The sequence below is a fragment of the Rhynchophorus ferrugineus genome, unplaced genomic scaffold, assembly GCF_030347505.1.
Source record: "Rhynchophorus ferrugineus isolate W39M unplaced genomic scaffold, kcgeb_rfMv2 rfM8, whole genome shotgun sequence".
Taxonomy (NCBI): domain Eukaryota; kingdom Metazoa; phylum Arthropoda; class Insecta; order Coleoptera; family Curculionidae; genus Rhynchophorus; species Rhynchophorus ferrugineus.
Window position 1 is genome coordinate 25,589,508 of NW_027472587.1, and position 20,683 is coordinate 25,610,190.

Consider the following 20,683-nt stretch of genomic DNA (forward strand, 5'->3'; position numbering starts at 1 on the left):
TTTTTATTTACAGATACAAGGGCAAATATATTACAGAGCAGGTTCACTGTTACCAGTGTCAGATAGCGACAACAAATTCCTGCAAATTTATTTTATGGGCAATTCACCACAAGAAATTGATCTGCGTTGTGCACATAACAATTTAGTAAAAAGGTCTATTGTAGAACAATTACAAACTTTATTTCATCAACACAATCAATTGATTATATTGTTTAAAACTGCCCTGGATCTGATGCCATCCGATAATCACAAAATTGTAATCAGAGCTGATAAAACACCTGCAGGTCAACATACAAGACGTTTTAATGCACCAACTATTGATGAAGTTGCTATCGTTGTAGTTGGAGAAAATTTGGAATCCCGTGATATTGTTTTACATCGTCGGAATGATCAATTACAACGTATAAAGGAAACACACCGCTCATATGATGCACTGCAATATCCCATTATATTTTGGCAAGGTGAAGATGGCTACGATTTATCAATAAAAATGATAAATCCCATTACAGGTAACTAAAATATTAGTTTAGCTATGGCGATAATATCTCAGTCACTATATTATGTATTTGAATGTTATTAAAACAAAATCTGTTTACAGGTTCTGAAACCAACAAAAAAGTCAGTTCAATGAACTATTATTCATATCGCCTAATGATTCGGGAAAATGAAGATAATCACATATTGAAATATCGGCGATTATATCACAAATATGTTGTCGACATGTATGTTAAAATTGAAACGGAGAGATTAACATTCATCAGGTGGAATCAAACCAAACTCCGATCTGAAGAGTATATTCACCTTCGAGATGCGATTAATACTGATGGAAATGCACAGAATGTCGGTCGGATGACTATTCTTCCAGCAACATACATCGGAAGCCCTCGGCATATGCACGAATATGCTCAAGATGCCATGTCGTATGTTCGTCATTATGGTACAGCAGATTTGTTCATCACATTTACATGCAATCCGCAATGGATAGGAATTAAGCAGGAGTTATTCCCTGGGCAATCACCCATTGATCGTCATTATATTACAGCCAGAGTCTTTAGACAAAAGTTGAAATCTTTAATGAATTTCATCGTAAAACATAATGTGTTTGGTGAGACACGCTGCTGGATGTATTCTGTGGAGTGGCAGAAACGAGGATTGCCACATGCACACATTTTGATTTGGTTGGTTGAAAAGATAAGGCCAAATGAAGTTGATGCAGTGATATCAGCTGAAATCCCTAATGTACAAGTAGATCCTGGATTGTATGAGGTAGTTATCAAAAACATGATACATGGTCCCTGTGGAACTCTTAATCAAAATTCACCGTGTATGATGGATGGTAAATGTTCAAAACGATATCCACGGACATTAATATTGGAAATAATTACTGGTAATGACGGTTATCCATTGTATCGTCGCAGATCGACAGCAGACAATGGAAAATCAACAATTGTCAAATTAAATCAACAAGATATTGAAATAGATAATCGTTGGATTGTTCCATATTCACCCATTTTATCAAAGACATTCAAAGCACACATCAACGTTGAATCTTGCCATTCAGTGAAATCGATTAAATACATTTGCAAATATGTAACCAAAGGGAGTGATATGGCTGTGATTGGAATTGGTGCAGAGAATTCTAATGATGAAGTTACCCAATACCAAATGGGCCGCTATGTCAGTAGTAATGAAGCAGTTTGGCGAATATTTTCTTTTCCTATTCATGAGAGACACCCTTCTGTTGTTCACTTAGCTGTGCATTTAGAAAATGGACAAAGAGTGTATTTTACAGCACAGAACGCAGTACAAAGAGCTGCTCAGCCACCATCTACTACATTAACCAGTTTTTTTGAGACATGCCAAAACGATGATTTCGCACAAACATTGCTATATTCTGAAATGCCAAAATATTATACCTGGAATCAATCCTAAAGGAGATTTATACGACGGAAACAAGAAAAACCAGTTCCAGGATATACAGATGTATATTCCACCGATGCGATTGGCCGGATTTATTCAGTACATCCAAGCAATGATGAATGTTTTTATTTACGACTGCTATTAGTCAATGTACGTGGCCCAACATCATTCCAACAGTTACGAACTGTTGATGGTGAATTGTGTGGATCCTACAGAGAAGCCTGTCAACGTTTGCAATTGCTTGAAAATGACGCTCATTGGGATCAAACTCTCAATGATGCTGTAATATCATCACACGCTCATCAAATACGAACATTGTTTTCTATAATCATATCTACATGCTTCCCATCCAACCCAATTGATTTGTGGATCAAGTACAAAGATTATATGTGTGATGATATTTTGTATCAAATACGGAATAGAATGGGAAATCCAACTATACAAATCAGTGAAGAAATTTACAATGAAGCATTGATTTCAATTGAGGACATGTGCTTGATAATGTCAAATAAACTATTAATTCAATTAGGCCTGACCGCGCCCAATCGTCCAATGCATGACGCTTTTAACCAAGAGTTGCATCGAGAAAGACTGTATGATCTCAACGCTTTGAAAGAATTAATTCAAACAAATCTTCCACTGTTAAATGAACAACAGAAGTATGTATTTGAAACTCTTATGAAAGTAACAAATGATGAAACTGGAGGGATTTACTTCTTAGATGCACCTGGTGGTACAGGAAAAACTTTTTTGATTTCATTAATATTAGCAACAATTCGCTCATAAAATAAAATTGCACTTGCACTCGCTTCGTCGGGAATCGCAGCAACTTTGCTTGAAGGTGGTCGAACAGCGCATTCAGCACTAAAATTGCCATTAAATATGCAAAGCAATGAAACTCCAACCTGCAACGTTTCGAAGAACTCTGCAATGGCAAAGGTTTTGCAGCAATGGAAATTGATTGTTTGGGATGAATGCACGATGGCACATAAAAAATCTTTGGAGGCTTTAGACAGAACCTTAAAAGATCTACGTAGCAATAATAACCGATTTGGTGGTGCAATGATTTTATTAGCAGGAGATTTTCGTCAAACATTGCCAGTGATTCCACGATCAACGCCAGCTGATGAACTCAATGCATGTCTAAAGTCCTCCAATTTGTGGAAACATGTCAAAGTACTTCATTTAAGCAAGAATATGAGTGTCGAGTTGCAAAATGACCAATCTGGAAACATATTCTCTAAACAACTCATTGACATTGGTAATGGCAAATTTCCTATAGACATGTTGACTGGCTGCATTAACTTTCCTCAAAGTTTTTGTCAGTTAACTCGATCAAAAGATGAACTTATTCAGAAGATGTTTCCAGATGTTTCTCAAAATTACAGAAACCATGATTGGTTGAGCGAACGAGCTATGCTGGCTGCAAAAAACATAGATGTAAATGAATTAAATTTCAAAATTCAAGAACAAATTACAGGCGAATTGAGGATATATAAATCAGTTGATTCGGCTACTAATCAAGATGATGTAGTCAACTATCCACCGGAATTTTTAAACTCGCTGGATTTGCCAGGATTGCCACCTCACAATCTTCAATTAAAGGTTGGATCGGTGGTTATAATGTTGCGAAATATCAACCAACCGCGTCTTTGCAAGGGTACACGGTTAGCGATAAAAAAATTACTAAACAATGTGATAGAAGCAACTATACTCAAAGGAAAGTATAAAGGAGAAGATGTTCTCATACCGCGCATCCCAATGATTCCGACTGATGTGCCATTTGAGTTTAAACGACTACAGTTTCCAGTGCGGCTTGCTTTTGCTATGACTATAAACAAGTTCCAGGGGCAATCATTAAGTGTTTGTGGTATTAATCTAGAAAACCCATGTTTCTCACATGGTCAATTGTATGTTGCCTGTTCCCGTGTTGGAAAACCATGAGATTTGTTTATCTATGCGCCAGGTAATCAAACAAAAAACATCGTATACCACAAAGCACTACAATGATAATAATAATAATAATAATTATGATTTACATGATTAATAATAAGCGATTACTTACTTTTAAATCCTTATATATGTTTTATTTAATTATTTTTTATTCACAACGCCCTATCACCAGGGTGATGGTTCTGTTCAGGAGAATTTTTTAAAATACGTAGGCACAAAAACTGCCACATTACAAATCTTTTTGACAGGACGAAGTCTGTCGGGTCAGCTAGTTAAGTAATAAAATATATATCGGAAAATTTATGATCAAACGGTAAGACGCAAACATACCAAAGGAGAAAATATACATATATGGAGATTTGTCAGATATAGTTTGAGTTTAATCCAGTTGAATTATCACTTATAATTCTATTTAGTCCTTTCGGAGTATTATGAGTTCAAAAATTCAGAAGCTTTAACTAAGCTTTAATATATTTAAAGTGGTGGTGGTTAGGATATAATTAGTTGAAATTCTTTTTTTAGAGGGTGTCTATGTCGAAAAAAGTGCCAAGTTGTATATAAATTGCGCATATAGTTTTCAAGATCTTGCGATATGTTACCGAGTGATATTTTGCTTATATGCAGGTGATATGTAATTATATGTGCAAAGAACTTTTTTGTATTTTATGTTATATTACTATGGGATAGAGTTACCCTTTCTTGTTAACCAGCACAAGGCAGCATTTAATTTCTAGTTTTGTACTGAGTAAAATTAATATAGAGACAGGAAGATTAATATATTAAATAAAGACAGATATATTAACTAAAGAAAAACAAGAAAAAATTTAAAGAAACCTAACTAAGAATTCAGGAATGTCTAAATAAACAAGATAAATTTAAAAAATTCTAAAATAATAATTAATAAAAGGTAAATTGTGTATAAGATATTGACCATTAATTAAGAAAGGTTGAGAAAATAGAGAGATAATAAGAAGTTAATTGAATAAGCGGACAAAGAAAATCAGAAATAACAGAAAGAAGATGAATAAGCAACCCAAAGAGATAAAAAGATTTTGACAGAAAACAAAGAAATATGAAAAGAACAAATTCAAACTAGTAACAAGTAACAAAGAACCAATTTTGATAGATCACCTTATAGTATAGATCAGTATAGAATAACTAAATACGACCTGCATATTATTAGCGAGTATCTGATCAGTCAGGAAGTTTATACCTAAAAAGATATCCTATTATTTATGATTTCTATAATATTCATATGTGATTTAGTGTAGCAGTTATCTAGTGATTTATTGTATGATGATTTTATTCATTTACGGTTTTATTAAAGCTAACTAATCCTAACGGTGTGAGTTTACCATATAATTGTAACCCCTCTAATTTCCTTAGGTAGCTACTTCAGGTGTTATAAAATTATTTCAGTTGCTACTCAGAGAGGGCTCACTTTTATATAGTTTACCGTGCGAGTTTGCCCCCTTTCGCATATTATCTCTCGAATATGATGGAAAGTTATCGCTTCTCGGCCTTTTGGCTAAGATCAAAGTGTAGTATCTGTTCTTATCAGCTTAATATCTGATACGCTCCGCATGCGGAGCCAGTATATTAAACTGATTTTTGGAATTTGATGGAAGGTTAGGGGCTTGCTCCGCTTCCGTCATGGGTTGGCTCAGCATTGCAGTACCGCAGGGATCGGCCCATTTTTTAATGATTAAAGATAGCTCGCTAACTTCTACAAATATAGATAAAATTTAAAATAATACAGGGTTCTTTAAAAAGGGAGGATCCGTGTTAAAATAGACTGAAACAAGCTCAGTGCGAGGTATTAATGATTTTTTTTATTGATAGCACCTTTTCACAGTGGCACCAATTTGCATTGATTTTAACACATCGATTCAACTGAATGATGATGGATATATCTAAGTTTTATTGACTTTAAAGTTATCGATCGATAGTAACAATTAAGTACAACATTTATATAAAATTAATTCATCTTTACTTTTTTATAATTAATCAATAAAATAGCTACTTCCAGGTGTTATAAAATTATTTCAGTTACTACTCAGAGAGGGCTCCCTTTTATATAGTTTACCGTGCGAGTTTGCCCCCTTTCGCATATTATCCTTCGAATATGACCGAAGGTTATCGCTTCTCGGCCTTTTGGCTAAGATCAAAGTGTAGTATCTGTTCTTTTCAGCTTAATATCTGATACGCTCCGCATGCGGAGCCAGTATATTAAACTGATTTTTGGAATCTGATGGAAGGTTAGAGGCTTGCTCCGCTTCCGTCGCGGGTTGGCCCAGCATTGCAGTACCGCAGGGATCGGCCCATTTTTTAACAATTAAAGATCGCTAACTTCTACAAATATATAGATACAATTTAAAATAATACAGGGTTCTTTAAAAAGGGAGGATCCGTGTTAAAATAGACCGAAACAAGCTCAGTGCGAGGTATTAACATTTTTTTTATTGATAGCACCTTTTCACAGTGGCACCAATTTGCATTGATTTTAACACATCGATTCAACTGAATGATGATGGATATATCTAAGTTTTATTGACTTTAAAGTTATCGATCGATAGTAACAATTAAGTACAACATTTATATAAAATTAATTCATCTTTACTTTTTTATAATTAATCAATAAAATAGCTACTTCCAGGTGTTATAAAATTATTTCAGTTGCTACTCAGAGGGGGCTCACTTTTATATACTTTACCGTGCGAATTCGTCCCCTTTCGCATATTATTCTTCGAATATGACCGAAGGTTATCGCTTCTCGGCCTTTTGGCTAAGATCAAAGTGTAGTATCTGTTCTTTTCAGCTTAATATCTGATACGCTCCGCATGCGGAGCCAGTATATTAAACTGATTTTTGGAATTTGATGGAAGGTTAGAGGCTTGCTCCGCTTCCGTCGCGGGTTGGCCCAGCATTGCAGTACCGCAGGGATCGGCCCATTTTTTAACAATTAAAGATCGCTAACTTCTACAAATATATAGATACAATTTAAAATAATACAGGGTTCTTTAAAAAGGGAGGATCCGTGTTAAAATAGACCGAAACAAGCTCAGTGCGAGGTATTAATATTTTTTTTTATTGATAGCACCTTTTTACAGTGGCACCAATTTGCATTGACTTTGACACATCGATTCAACTGAATGATGATGGATATATCTAAGTTTTATTGACTTTAAAGTTATCGATCGATAGTAACAATTAAGTACAACATTTATATAAAATTAATTCATCTTTACTTTTTTATAATTAATCAATAAAATAGCTACTTCCAGGTGTTATAAAATTATTTCAGTTGCTACTCAGAGGGGGCTCACTTTTATATACTTTACCGTGCGAATTCGTCCCCTTTCGCATATTATTCTTCGAATATGACCGAAGGTTATCGCTTCTCGGCCTTTTGGCTAAGATCAAAGTGTAGTATCTGTTCTTATCAGCTTAATATCTGATACGCTCCGCATGCGGAGCCAGTATATTAAACTGAATTTTGGAATTTGATGGAAGGTTAGAGGCTTGCTCCGCTTCCGTCGCGGGTTGGCCCAGCATTGCAGTACCGCAGGGATCGGCCCATTTTTTAACAATTAAAGATCGCTAACTTCTACAAATATATAGATACAATTTAAAATAATACAGGGTTCTTTAAAAAGGGAGGATCCGTGTTAAAATAGACCGAAACAAGCTCAGTGCGAGGTATTAATATTTTTTTTATTGATAGCACCTTTTTACAGTGGCACCAATTTGCATTGACTTTGACACATCGATTCAACTGAATGATGATGGATATATCTAAGTTTTATTGACTTTAAAGTTATCGATCGATAGTAACAATTAAGTACAACATTTATATAAAATTAATTCATCTTTACTTTTTTATAATTAATCAATAAAATAGCTACTTCCAGGTGTTATAAAATTATTTCAGTTGCTACTCAGAGAGGGCTCCCTTTTATATACTTTACCGTGCGAATTCGTCCCCTTTCGCATATTATTCTTCGAATATGACCGAAGGTTATCGCTTCTCGGCCTTTTGGCTAAGATCAAAGTGTAGTATCTGTTCTTATCAGCTTAATATCTGATACGCTCCGCATGCGGAGCCAGTATATTAAACTGATTTTTGGAATCTGATGGAAGGTTAGGGGCTTGCTCCGTTTCCGTCATGGGTTGGCACAGCATTGCAGTACCGCAGGGATCGGCCCATTTTTTAACAATTAAAGATCGCTAACTTCTACAAATATATAGATAAAATTTAAAATAATACAGGGTTCTTTAAAAAGGGAGGATCCGTGTTAAAATAGACCGAAACAAGCTCAGTGCGAGGTATTAATATTTTTTTTATTGATAGCACCTTTTTACAGTGGCACCAATTTGCATTGACTTTGACACATCGATTCAACTGAATGATGATGGATATATCTAAGTTTTATTGACTTTAAAGTTATCGATCGATAGTAACAATTAAGTACAACATTTATATAAAATTAATTCATCTTTACTTTTTTATAATTAATCAATAAAATAGCTACTTCCAGGTGTTATAAAATTATTTCAGTTGCTACTCAGAGAGGGCTCCCTTTTATATAGTTTACCGTGCGAGTTTGCCCCATTTCGCATATTATCCTTCGAATATGATGGAAGGTTATCGCTTCTCGGCCTTTTGGCTAAGATCAAAGTGTAGTATCTGTTCTTTTCAGCTTAATATCTGATACGCTCCGCATGCGGAGCCAGTATATTAAACTGATTTTTGGAATCTGATGGAAGGTTAGGGGCTTGCTCCGTTTCCGTCATGGGTTGGCACAGCATTGCAGTACCGCAGGGATCGGCCCATTTTTTAACAATTAAAGATCGCTAACTTCTACAAATATATAGATAAAATTTAAAATAATACAGGGTTCTTTAAAAAGGGAGGATCCGTGTTAAAATAGACTGAAACAAGCTCAGTGCGAGGTATTAACATTTTTTTTATTGATAGCACCTTTTCACAGTGGCACCAATTTGCATTGATTTTAACACATCGATTCAACTGAATGATGATGGATATATCTAAGTTTTATTGACTTTAAAGTTATCGATCGATAGTAACAATTAAGTACAACATTTATATAAAATTAATTCATCTTTACTTTTTTATAATTAATCAATAAAATAGCTACTTCCAGGTGTTATAAAATTATTTCAGTTGCTACTCAGAGAGGGCTCCCTTTTATATAGTTTACCGTGCGAGTTTGCCCCCTTTCGCATATTATCCTTCGAATATGACTGAAGGTTATCGCTTCTCGGCCTTTTGGCTAAGATCAAAGTGTAGTATCTGTTCTTATCAGCTTAATATCTGATACGCTCCGCATGCGGAGCCAGTATATTAAACTGATTTTTGGAATTTGATGGAAGGTTAGGGGCTTGCTCCGCTTCCGTCACGGGTTGGCCCAGCACTGCAGTACCGCAGGGATCGGCCCATTTTTTAATAATTAAAAATAACCAAGTTCCATTAATATAGGTAAGCTCTAAAATAATGGTAAAAATGAAATAAAGTAATTGAAGTATACAAAACACAAACTGTGTGAGATATTGATGATATTCTTTTTTCAACGACTCTGACGCACAGAACTGGATAAATAATAATAATTATGTTTGATGATTTAATTATTACTATCAAATCATCATCAGTTCTCTTCTAATTTCAAGTTAATTTGTTATAATGGCAGCTTAGCTATGTTAGAATTTTCCGTTTATATTATAACTTCAGAATAAAAATATAGAAACAACTCAGTATTATTTCAAGTTGATATTTCAATTGATGATATTTGTAGCTGGAACTAAAATAGAGAAAAAATAATGCAAACCCAAATAAGAATTCAACTATATCTACATAAAAAACTAGAGAAATAAAGAAATCTTAAACAACAAATAATTGAAGCGAAGTTGTAGATTAGTTGTAAGTGATCATTAACAGAGTCAGGCATAGAGAAAAAAAGAAATAAACAAACGGAGATAAATATATAGTACCGAAAAAAAAAAGAAAACTTAAAAGTAACGGTATAGTATCACAGAAAATGGAAATAAATGGAAAATTGTGATAAGACATGAGAAAAGACTCCACTCCTATGTTAACACCGAAGTGCTGCAACTTTTGGATAATACTGAACTAGGACGCACGTAGTTGTGCAGTGGAGTGTACTAAATTGAAAAACACTTAAAAGTTAAAAATAATAGCCAATGTAAAAGTAATGGGGTCTTCCTAGGAAAGTGTTTAGTTTTAAGTTATTTTAGACCCAAATTATAAGTTAGTTGACGACTAGTCATATTAATAAAAGAACTTTTATACCTAAAATGTTCGATGAACTGTTATCTTTCAAACCTGCTTTAATGTGACTTTTTATTACTCTTATTAGTTCTATAATCTGCAATAAGTATTTGTTATGCACTTCACTGTTATATCGCATATTTAGGTGATTAGCGAGTACATTAGGATAAACTGGCACTTTTTCGAAGTACTTCCCATAAGCACGTTGAATTAAACTCGTTATGGGTTTTAGAGGAATTGCCTTTCATCACTTCATTTAAACCGCTGTATGATGGATATATTAGACTTGCTAGCGATTCCCCATAGTTGCATACCATATGACCACATAGGTTTTGAATATAGATTTATAAAATAATATCTTGTTATCTAATGATAGCTTGGATTTTCGCCCTAAAAGCCAATACACTTGGTAGAGTTTAAGTCCAAGTTTTTTACAAAAATATATACAGCAGGCAGCATATTCTGCGACTCCTAACAGTGAAACATTTCCAAGAAAAAATACACTTATATCATATACAATACAGAAAAAGATAGCAGAAAAAAGAAAGTTACGACGAAATTGGCAACAGCAAAGGACTGAAGAGAATAAAAGAAAATTTAATAGGGCGATAAAAGACCTGAAAGTACTAATCCAAATTGAACAAAACCAAGGCATTCAAGAATACCTAGAAAACTTGACATCAACTGAGGCTACAGACTATCCGTTGTGGAAAGTAACATAAAAGCTTAGGAGATCCCAGCAGCATAACCCACCCATTAAAATAAACGAAAATAATCGGGCGAGAAGCAATAAAGAGAAGGCCGACATTTTCTCAAAACACTTAAAAAATGTTTTTAAACCTTTCCTCTCTCAGCCACATAAAGATGAGGAAAATAAAATTACTAGCTTTCTAGATTCGCCATTTCAAATGGATTTATCGCACGAGCAATTAACGGTTAAAAAACTTAAACAAACAATAATGAGAGAGATTAATATTAAAAAAGCTCCTGGTTATGATTTAATTACTGGCAAAATTTTAAAAGAACTATCAGAAAATGGTATAAAGCTATTAACATTTATATTTAGTGCTATGCTACGAATTAATTACTTTCCTAGTATCTGGAAAGTAGCTAAACTGTTAATGATTTTTAAACCAGGAAAAATACCAGAAGATGTGACCTCCTACCGACCTATAAGTTTATTACCGATAATCTCGAAATTTTTCGAGAAATTATACATAAAAAAGCTAAACTATATAATAGATAAAAGAAAAATTATTCCAGAACATTTTAGCTTTCGCAATAAGCAAGGGACGATAGAACAAGTGCATAGATTTGTAAAGAAAATAAACGCTGACCTAAATGCCAAAAGATATTGTTCGGCTGGTTTTCTAGACATATCTCAGGCTTTGGACAAAGTATGGCATACGGGCTTGCAGGTTAAACTAAAGAAACTTCTTCCTAATCCGGACTATCAGTTACTAAAATCGGATCTCACTGATAGACATTTTATTGTAAATCAAGGCGATGAACATACCGAATTATATCCCAAATAATCAGGAGTTCCGCATGGTAGGGTACTGGGTCCAGTACTGTATCTTCTGTATACGGCTGATCTGCCCACCGCAAAAATAACTTTTGTGGCAACATATGCAGACGATACAGCAATCTTAGCATCCCATGAAGATCCAGTCACAGCATCAATAAAACTACAAACCCACCTGGAGCAAATACAATTATGGTTGAAGACATGGCGCATTAAAGCCAATGAAACAAAATCCACGCATATAACGTTTACCCTGCGTAGAAGAACATGTCCACAAGTGAATATCAATCATCGTCAACTCCCCCAAGCAGAGCATATTAAATATCTTGGTATGCACTTAGATCGACGCCTAACCTGGAAGAAGCACGTACTCTTTAAACGAAAACAACTGGGACTAAAATTATATCAAATGTACTGGCTCATTGGGCACAAATCCAAGTTATCTTTAGATAACAAGGTATTGCTGTATGAGTCTATACTCAAGCCCATTTGGGCATATGGAATCCAACTATGGGGTACCGCTAGCAAATCTAACATATCCATCATTCAACGGTTCCAAAATAAGGTGTTGCGTGCCATTGTTGATGCTCCGTACTATATTTCAAATAAAGTGATACAACGCGATATTCCTCTAGAACCTATAACGTGTGTAATTCAACGTGTTTGTGTGAAGTACTTTGAAAGAGTATCAGTGTATCCCAATGTACTCAGTAATCAGCTAAATATGCGAACGTGATATTGAAGTGCGTAGACTAAAACGTTTAAAACCACCTGATCTGATTACTGGACATATGTAGACTTTAGAATAAGCTTTAGAATAAGACTAATTAATTAGGTTAATATTTTATACAGAAGATTGCTTAATGAAGTGATTTTTTACGTACCATGTATATATAATATAGACATAAGAAATACTTATTGCCAATAGGGCAGATTGTGGACTCACGAAGAGTAATAAAAAAAAAGTCCAAGTTGATTCCGTTTGGCGAGTATATGCTTCTTCCAAGTTAGATATCGATCTCGGTGCATACCAATGAGGAGTTAGAAATTATTGATATAAACTGGTGGACGTGTTCTTCAACAAAGCGTAAAAGTTATATGAGTGGATTTTGTTTCATTGCCTTTAATATGCCAGCTTTTCAGCCATATTTGTATTTGATTTAGGTGTGTTTGTAGGCTTTGATTGATGCTATGGCTGGAACTTCATGAGAGGCTAAAAGTACCCTGATGTATACTTATCTTCCAAAGTGGTTATATTTGTTGTAGGTATATAGGCTGTGTCCATAAAATGTAGTACTGGACCCAGTACACTATCTTGCGGAACTATTGAATATATTGTATGTAATTCGGTATATTCATGGCATTATTTTACAGTAAAATGACGATCTGTGAGGTAGGATTTTTTTAGTAGCTTATAATCCAGATGAGGGAGAAGTTTCTTTAATTTAACCGACAATCCCGTATGCTATACTTTATCAAGAGCCTGAGATATGTTCAGAAATGCATCTGAACAATATATTTTGGCGTTCAAGTCTATATTTATTTTATTTACAATTCTATGCACTGGTTCTATTGTTCCATGGTTATTGACAAATCCAAATTGGTGTTCTGGAATAATTTTAAACATGAAAAAATAGTTTAACGAAAACTAGTTTTACGAAAAGTAGTTTAAGCCAGGTCTGGGTAACTGCCTGATTAACCGTTTTGTTGTTTTTTTCTAAATTATTGAGTAACTGTAACATTTCGGATTCTTCTTTGAGAGAAGAAATAAATCTAGCCGTTCAAAGCTCCCTCTGGTTTCTTTTTTTCCTAATTATGGAAATATTTGACGTTCGATGAACGCCTGAAATACAAGCATTGTTGCTGTAAATTTAAAAACGATTGTTATGGCAACGAATTATCAAATTTTGTCCGTTTAAGCGGTCGCAAAGTCATGCTTTTCTTTGTCAAAATTGTTGTAAAATAAGGAGAACCATGGACGAATTCATTGGATATATTGCTAAATTTCTGTCCAGTACTGTCCTTGTTCGTATCGCGTCCTACCCCTCGTTTTCAATCGAAATATTTTTGGCAATGATAGTGTGTGTATCACATTTCCTGCTGATATTCGAAATTAACACGTTGGTTAGACGAACGAACGCCAAGGCAGCCCAGAGGCTAAGACTTCGTCAAGCAATCAAAGGTAAGATAGAATACTACTTGATACTTACAGTTTTATTAATACCATTTATGTTATTTGTTACTGATAGAATTAGTGTTAATTAGTGTTGTAAATATATATTAGTATATATTATTCGATTCGAACTTTTTCTATTAAAAATTGGATATTTGTTGATAAAATTAACAAAATTGTTAAAGTGAGACATCTAGGCGTAGGGGTTTGATTTATGTTAGTATAGATCCAAACCGTCAGTACTGTTTTGTATCGCGGTTCAACAAGTTGTCACTTCTTATCTTAAAATAAAATAGTTTTAAAGTAAATTAATTTTTTGTGTTATTTTAACCCTTTGTATTTGATAACTGGCATAGTCGGTAGGATTTCAGAAAGATCACAAGGCTGTTCTCTTTTGAATTAATTCAATTATTCGGAATAACCGAATAACTAATTGTTAAAAAAGGCAAGTTGAATTTAGATTGGCAATTTTTTCGGATGTTTTATTATTATTTAATTATTATATTGTTACTAGTCGTTTCCGACTAACCTACAATTTGTCTTTATGATAACTTAAATCTAGGTATATAATTAGGAGGACCCATCGGCCCTATCTTAGAGTATGGTGAAATAAGTTTTATACACGTCACTGCTGTATTTTTTATTATATGCACCTCAATACACAACACTACACAAGATCAGATGGTTGAGAATAGAGGTCTCGATGTAGGTAGTCAGTCCTGTAATATTTGGGTGCGCCCACAATAGTTCTTTTACACAATATATCTTATATATTACAGAAGAAGAAAATCAAAAAATCTATAAGGAGAAATAGGTGCAAAGGAAACAGTTCAATTACAAATCGGTACATATCGCAAAGAAGAATTATTAAATGAGTTTGTATTCACTAAATCTGTTAAATGACAATGATTAATAGAAGTGTTATTAGTTTTGATGGGCAGTATCTATAAAGGGCGATATTACTGCAACAATATATCATTTATTCATCCAACAAATATCAATCGATGAGGAGGAATAGTGGGAGAAACCCAAAGTTAACTGACAAAGACTGACAAACATTAGAAAGGTTTGTGGCCAGAGAACATAAAGTTACGGAGACAAAACTGACAGCAGCACTTAACACTCACTTGAGTAATACTACATCGACAAAAGCAATATTGTGGAGTTTCACAAAGTTAATGTTCATTAAACCTTTTATAATGTGGTGTCGATCTTCAGTCTTCAGAAAATGATAGCCTGGGTTTTCAGGGGATTGACTTGCCACTTTCAGAATTTTAACCACTTGACCGCATGATCGAGCTGCTTCTGTAAACGTTCTTGAATGGTAACCTCGAGATTGGAGGCCGCGAAGAAAGCAGTGCCGTCGGCGTAAAACGCGACGTCAATGTGCTCTTTTCTCTGCAAGATCTGAAATAAAAAGATTAAGTAAGGCTGGGACCAGTGGGGAATCTCGAGGTACGCCAACGTCGATTTGTTTTCGATTGGAAAGTGTTTTCGTAATCTTGGTTTAGAAAGAGTTGTCCGAGACTTGATGAGATCGGTTAGTTCTTCTGGGCGGCCTAACCGCATGCATTTTGCGATCAAATTGTCGTGCCAGAAGGCTTGTCGAAAGCTTTGGCTAGGTCCAGGAGTACTGCTTCAAGCTTTTTACGTTGGTCAAGAGCGTGATGGATGTGTCGGCCAGACGGGTAGCCTGATGGACGAATGATTGGTGAGCGCGAAAGCCGAATTGTTCGTCAGGAATGATGTTGTTTCCCTTTTTGAAAACGTTGAGAAGAAAGGGTTCGTAGATGGGCCTGTAGTCAGATTGAAATGATTTTGCTCCTTTCTTGGGAATAATCGCTAGATGTGCGTGTTTTGAAGACTTCGGGCTGGGAAATGTTGCACCCTCATGAAAAAGTTTCAGTTTTCTGGACAGCACAATTGATAGGTCTCAGAATAATTAAATTGATATGGAAGAACCTCCGCTGTTCTAAAAACTAATGGTGGCTCAACATCTTATTATTAGAACAAATAGATGTAGTGTATACGTCAGGTGTTCGTAAGAGAAAACTGATATTAATTCACCTGGTCCCATAATTTTTGTATGACTTTATTGACTAACGTCAAAATTTTCAATTAATGCTTAAATCTATCTGTTGTATTTGAGAATTACAAAATTCTAGGTAAATCAAATGTATAAGTATTGTACACAAGTAATTAGTGATATCTGTTTTTTTCTAGAGAGCGCGACGTCGTTTCACAGTCTCGTGACGTTGCAAGCTACCCAGGTGTTCCAAAAGAAGCCAGAACCAATTACAAGAATGCCACTTTATTCCGAACCAGTGGTGGCGACCAGATTGCCAAAGCGGCTCAGTCGGCCAGCTTTTGGGTGGATGTTGTCTAAGGGTGATTCCATTCTCAAGCACAACTTTAACGATAGGGTGAATATCAGATTTTTTATATAGAAATAATGGGCTGGGGAAACGCATTGTTATTTATATATATTATATATTTATATATAAAAAGGAATTTCGCGTGTTGATAAAATATTGCTTTTTGAAGGGAAACAATACAGTTGAAGCAAAAATTTGGCTTGATGCCGACTTACCGGACACTGCCCCAGGAAAATCAACCATCAAGGATTAGTATGCTAAGTTTAGACATGGTGATATGAGCACTGAAGACGGTGAACGCAGTGGACGCCCAAAAGAAGTTGTTACCGACGAAATCATTTAAAAAATCCACAAAATTTTTAAATGATCGTAAATTGAAATAGAATAAAATAGCAGACGCTCTAAAGATATCGACTGAACATGTACATCATATCATTTACGAATATTTGGGTATGAGGAAGCTCTCTTGACTACCTTGAAAAAAGAAGGACCATCAACAGCGACCATTACATAGCCTTATTGGACCGTTTGAAGGACGATATCCTCGAAAAACGGCCGCATTAAAAAAAAAAAAGAAAGTGCTGCTTCACCAAGACAATTCACCGTGTCATAAGTCAGTGAAAACGAAGGCAAAAATCCATGAATTTGACTTCGAGTTGCTTCCTCATCCATAGTATTCTCGAAATCTGGCCCCAAACGACTATTTCCTGTTCTCAGATCTCAAAAGAATGCTCGCTGGGAAGAGATTTTCGCCAAATGAATAGGTGATCGCCGAAACTGAGGCCTATTTTGAAGAAACGGACAAATCGTACTAATTTTGAGAAAACAAGAAAATCAATTGCATATATATTTGTAAAACTTATGTAGAGTATCGGTATAGATATGTAGAGTATCACTTTATAAAGTGATTTCTTGTGTAAAATATCTTATTGTAAGTAAATATTTTAGTGTTACTCATTTGCTAAACGCATTTCAATGTCAAGTTTTAAATGGTAAAGACAATAGTGGCCAGTTTGTTCTTTTATTCAATATATAAATGGGCCTATCTTTGATGATAATTTTTGAGAGGATTGTAGTTATTACTGTCTATTACTATTATTGGTGTTTGGCTTCTATTTGATGTTCAATATTTTGGTTCACCTGTATAGATATGTTGTAGGCCTTCTATCTTCATTGTTTTAACAAATTCAATCTCTTTGGATGTTTGTTAGATGGTCACCGTTGTAAATGATTGCAATGGTTCGCAATGGTTCACAATTTACTGCGTTATTTTCTAATTTTTCAAGGTCTTATTCTCTCATTGTCTGAAATGCCTCTTTATTTTAGGTAGAACATCTGCTGTCTATATCTCCAAGCGAATACGTTCGTCGCGATCGAGAAAGAAAAACCAGAGAACAAGGATTACGATCGTGTATTCAATCGCTGACCTCACTCCTCGAAAAGGCCCTCAATAACGAAACCCTCGACGTGCAGAACTTCTCCAAGGACCAAATACGGCAGAGTCTGAACACTCTGAGGGAAAACGTCGAGAGTCAGCTCAACTACCACCTCGACGAATTTCCGTCGGCCAGTCTGCAGAGTCTGATCGCCAGGTCCACCGCCAAGAACGCCCTGAAGAACTCGCTGTCCCCGAACTTAATCTCGTCGATCTATCGCGCGTCTAACGTGACGTTCTCCCAGTGTAACATCGACGACAGACTGAAGAAGGTGAAGGAAAATAAACGAGGCTCTAACTTGAGTCTTAGGTCAAGCGCGTCGCTCAGCGAGCTGTACAGGAACACATCTAAGGAGTCTTTGAGGCAGGGGAAGCTGGACAGGAGACGGTCGATTACGGACGCGTGAAATTTGTTTAATGGTTTTTCATGATGTCGGAAAGTTGAAAATCTATTGTGATTAATAAAATACTTGTAAAAATAAATAACTCGTTTATTATTTGACATTAGCTAATTCAATAAATATTAGGCTGTTCAATAAGTTTAAAATTTCATCTTTCATAAGAACATAACCAAAATATTAAGAGGTTTAAATTAAAATTTCATTATCTTTGGTTCAGAAAATGTTTTGTTTTGTTTATTTGTTTAACTTTTACACAAATGTATCCGCAAAGACTGTATAATAATTCTTGATCCGGCTCAATGGACTAAAAATATGACTTGCCTGTTCTTGCACCTATATTGTAAAACCTCTTCGACAGCTCTTCAACTGCCTTAGAACTGGAACTGCCATTAGAACCCTTTTGTTTGTATTTAATTTACATATGTGCCGGATAGAAAGGCATTTCACTCTCATGTCGCACATTTCACAAAGAGCAAGCATCTTGGAGTGTACTAACACTCTTTTGAAGTAGGATATAGGGATATAGCAGGGTATCGTTTTATTAGAGACATAGTACGGATCATCAACAATGACGCGCGATAACTTTATTTTGGAACCGTTGATTGATGACTATATTAGACTTGCTAGTGGTACTTCATATTACGATTCCATATGACCAGATATGTCATATGGAATTCAAGTATTTAAGTAGTCATTAGTCATATGGAATTCAAGTATTTAAGTAGTCATTAGTCAAGTATTTATACATACAGTATAGTTGGGTTAGTATAGTATTGTTTTGGTTTAGCTATTATGTGTTTCTTGCAGATATGCGTCGCTCTAGATACTTGCTGATATATTTAGCATCCTCTGCCTGGGAGGTTGACAATTATCAATATTCATTGGTTGGTATGTTCTTATACGCAAGTAAAGTTACATGGGTAGCAGTTATATTTTGTTGAAACATTTCATTTCATTGTTTCAGTTTTTAAAATATAGTTAAAGATAAATAGGTACACAGATTTTTTTTCGGGTGTGCCGCAACGTGGGTGTTTTTCTTTAGCTACTTTATACATACTTACTACAAATAGAAACTGTTACTATGGCTATATTTGCTGATGACACTGCAATACTTGCTATTGGAAAGGATTGGAAGATAACTGCAACATATGGGTAATAACAAATAAGAGGACTCATACTTAAATAATAAAATTTAATGGGAGTAAATCAATGTATCAATAATTTACCTACCACCAAACTGTTCATATACCAATGAATATGAATGAATGAATAACACTATTACCTCATATGGTAATAACAGTAAGTATCTTCGGATGAATTATGATGTAAAACTACGTTGGAAGGAGCATAGAAAAGAAAAGAAAATAATTAAAATATATATTGGTTATTTTGAATAAAATCTAAATTTTCCGTATATAATAAGTTGCTTCTGTACAAGAAAATACTAAAACCTATACGGTAATTTCTATGAAATTCAGTTATGGGGATGTTCTGCCACAAGTAACATTAACACACATATTCAGTCCAGAAAAGTATTGTTGCGTCTTTATATTTAAAGACGCTGTTATTTATGCTTTATACGTTATTGGGCAATATTTCTTTATTTTATGAGTTCAGTGAATTTCAGATGCCCTCAATATAATTAATTTTTAAGATGTAACGTTTCGACATAGATAAGTTACATTTGAAAAGTTAGGAGTAGGAGCATAAAGAAATGTGTTGAAATAAACGAGTAGCATGTAAATAGCCCTAAAAAGTATTGCGGATGCATCCAGAAATTATTCTAATAATTACTTACACTGATAGAGAGTAACAAGATATGAGGAAAGATTTTGCTCTCATGTTAATACTGAAGTACTTCAACTTTTGTATAACACTGATCTAGGACGCTGAATTAAGAGAACTAAACCGTTAAGTGTACTAAATGGTAAAAACACTGAAGTGATACTAACTTTGATATAGTTATGACCAGTTACGTGATGGTGAGAATAGTTCCGTGATTCAAAACCCAGACTATGTACAAATGAATATAGATTAAATCCAAAATTACATAGAGGGTAAATTGAAGGAGTTACTCACATTGCTGTTCGTAATTCTACTACTAGTTTCTAATTTATATAAAAATATTTGTAGTGTCTATTTCCATCGTTACAGTCCCACAACCAGAATTTTCGAAGCAAGCGCCGTCGACATTTGAACGTACTCCAAAAGGTAATAGTAAATTTGTATTAATTCATCTAGTAGCCACTAATAACTCAATAGTACCAAGCAAGTTGAAACTGATTTTATAGAGGCAAGGAATATTTCATGCCCCAGACTCCAACAAAATTGTTTTAATGTCACTGTAGGTCTTTGAGCTATATCTTTTATTTTTCCCGAAATATTGCCACGAAAATACATCACGTCAAAAAAAAACATATATTTTCGAATATCTTTAAAAGACTGAAAATCTGCTTTTAGTATAAGAAAATAGAAAGATAGAACTACAACAATTGCTTAAGCTTAGAAGAAGCTAATAATTGCTTAGAAGATTTCCTACAAGGAAAGACACTTAGCAGTGCGCCTGTGTGTGTGAGAAACCAGTGTAGTGACTA

General features: G+C 34.7%; 1 protein-coding gene and 7 non-coding genes across 8 annotated transcripts; all 8 read left to right on the plus strand.

Moving 5' to 3' along the window:
- The first annotated feature begins 5,381 nt into the window (after positions 1-5,381).
- On the plus strand, positions 5,382-5,573 carry LOC143201801 (U2 spliceosomal RNA). The gene has a single exon (XR_013007009.1). It is a non-coding gene; the product is annotated as a U2 spliceosomal RNA (small nuclear RNA).
- A 438-nt stretch (positions 5,574-6,011) lies between these two features.
- Positions 6,012-6,203, plus strand: LOC143201810 (U2 spliceosomal RNA). Its single transcript, XR_013007018.1, has one exon. It is a non-coding gene; the product is annotated as a U2 spliceosomal RNA (small nuclear RNA).
- A 435-nt stretch (positions 6,204-6,638) lies between these two features.
- Positions 6,639-6,830, plus strand: LOC143201809 (U2 spliceosomal RNA). The gene has a single exon (XR_013007017.1). It is a non-coding gene; the product is annotated as a U2 spliceosomal RNA (small nuclear RNA).
- A 436-nt stretch (positions 6,831-7,266) lies between these two features.
- On the plus strand, positions 7,267-7,458 carry LOC143201808 (U2 spliceosomal RNA). Its single transcript, XR_013007016.1, has one exon. It is a non-coding gene; the product is annotated as a U2 spliceosomal RNA (small nuclear RNA).
- A 435-nt stretch (positions 7,459-7,893) lies between these two features.
- Positions 7,894-8,085, plus strand: LOC143201807 (U2 spliceosomal RNA). The gene has a single exon (XR_013007015.1). It is a non-coding gene; the product is annotated as a U2 spliceosomal RNA (small nuclear RNA).
- A 435-nt stretch (positions 8,086-8,520) lies between these two features.
- LOC143201811 (U2 spliceosomal RNA) lies at positions 8,521-8,712 on the plus strand. Its single transcript, XR_013007019.1, has one exon. It is a non-coding gene; the product is annotated as a U2 spliceosomal RNA (small nuclear RNA).
- A 435-nt stretch (positions 8,713-9,147) lies between these two features.
- Positions 9,148-9,339, plus strand: LOC143201799 (U2 spliceosomal RNA). Its single transcript, XR_013007007.1, has one exon. It is a non-coding gene; the product is annotated as a U2 spliceosomal RNA (small nuclear RNA).
- Positions 9,340-13,613: 4,274 nt separating this feature from the next.
- LOC143200615 (uncharacterized) lies at positions 13,614-18,155 on the plus strand. Its single transcript, XM_076411120.1, has 3 exons — positions 13,614-13,887; positions 16,102-16,301; positions 17,580-18,155. Exons 1-3 carry the CDS (start codon positions 13,680-13,682, stop codon positions 18,093-18,095), a joined length of 924 nt encoding a protein of 307 aa, XP_076267235.1. The 5' UTR covers positions 13,614-13,679; the 3' UTR covers positions 18,096-18,155.
- The last annotated feature ends 2,528 nt before the right edge of the window (positions 18,156-20,683 follow it).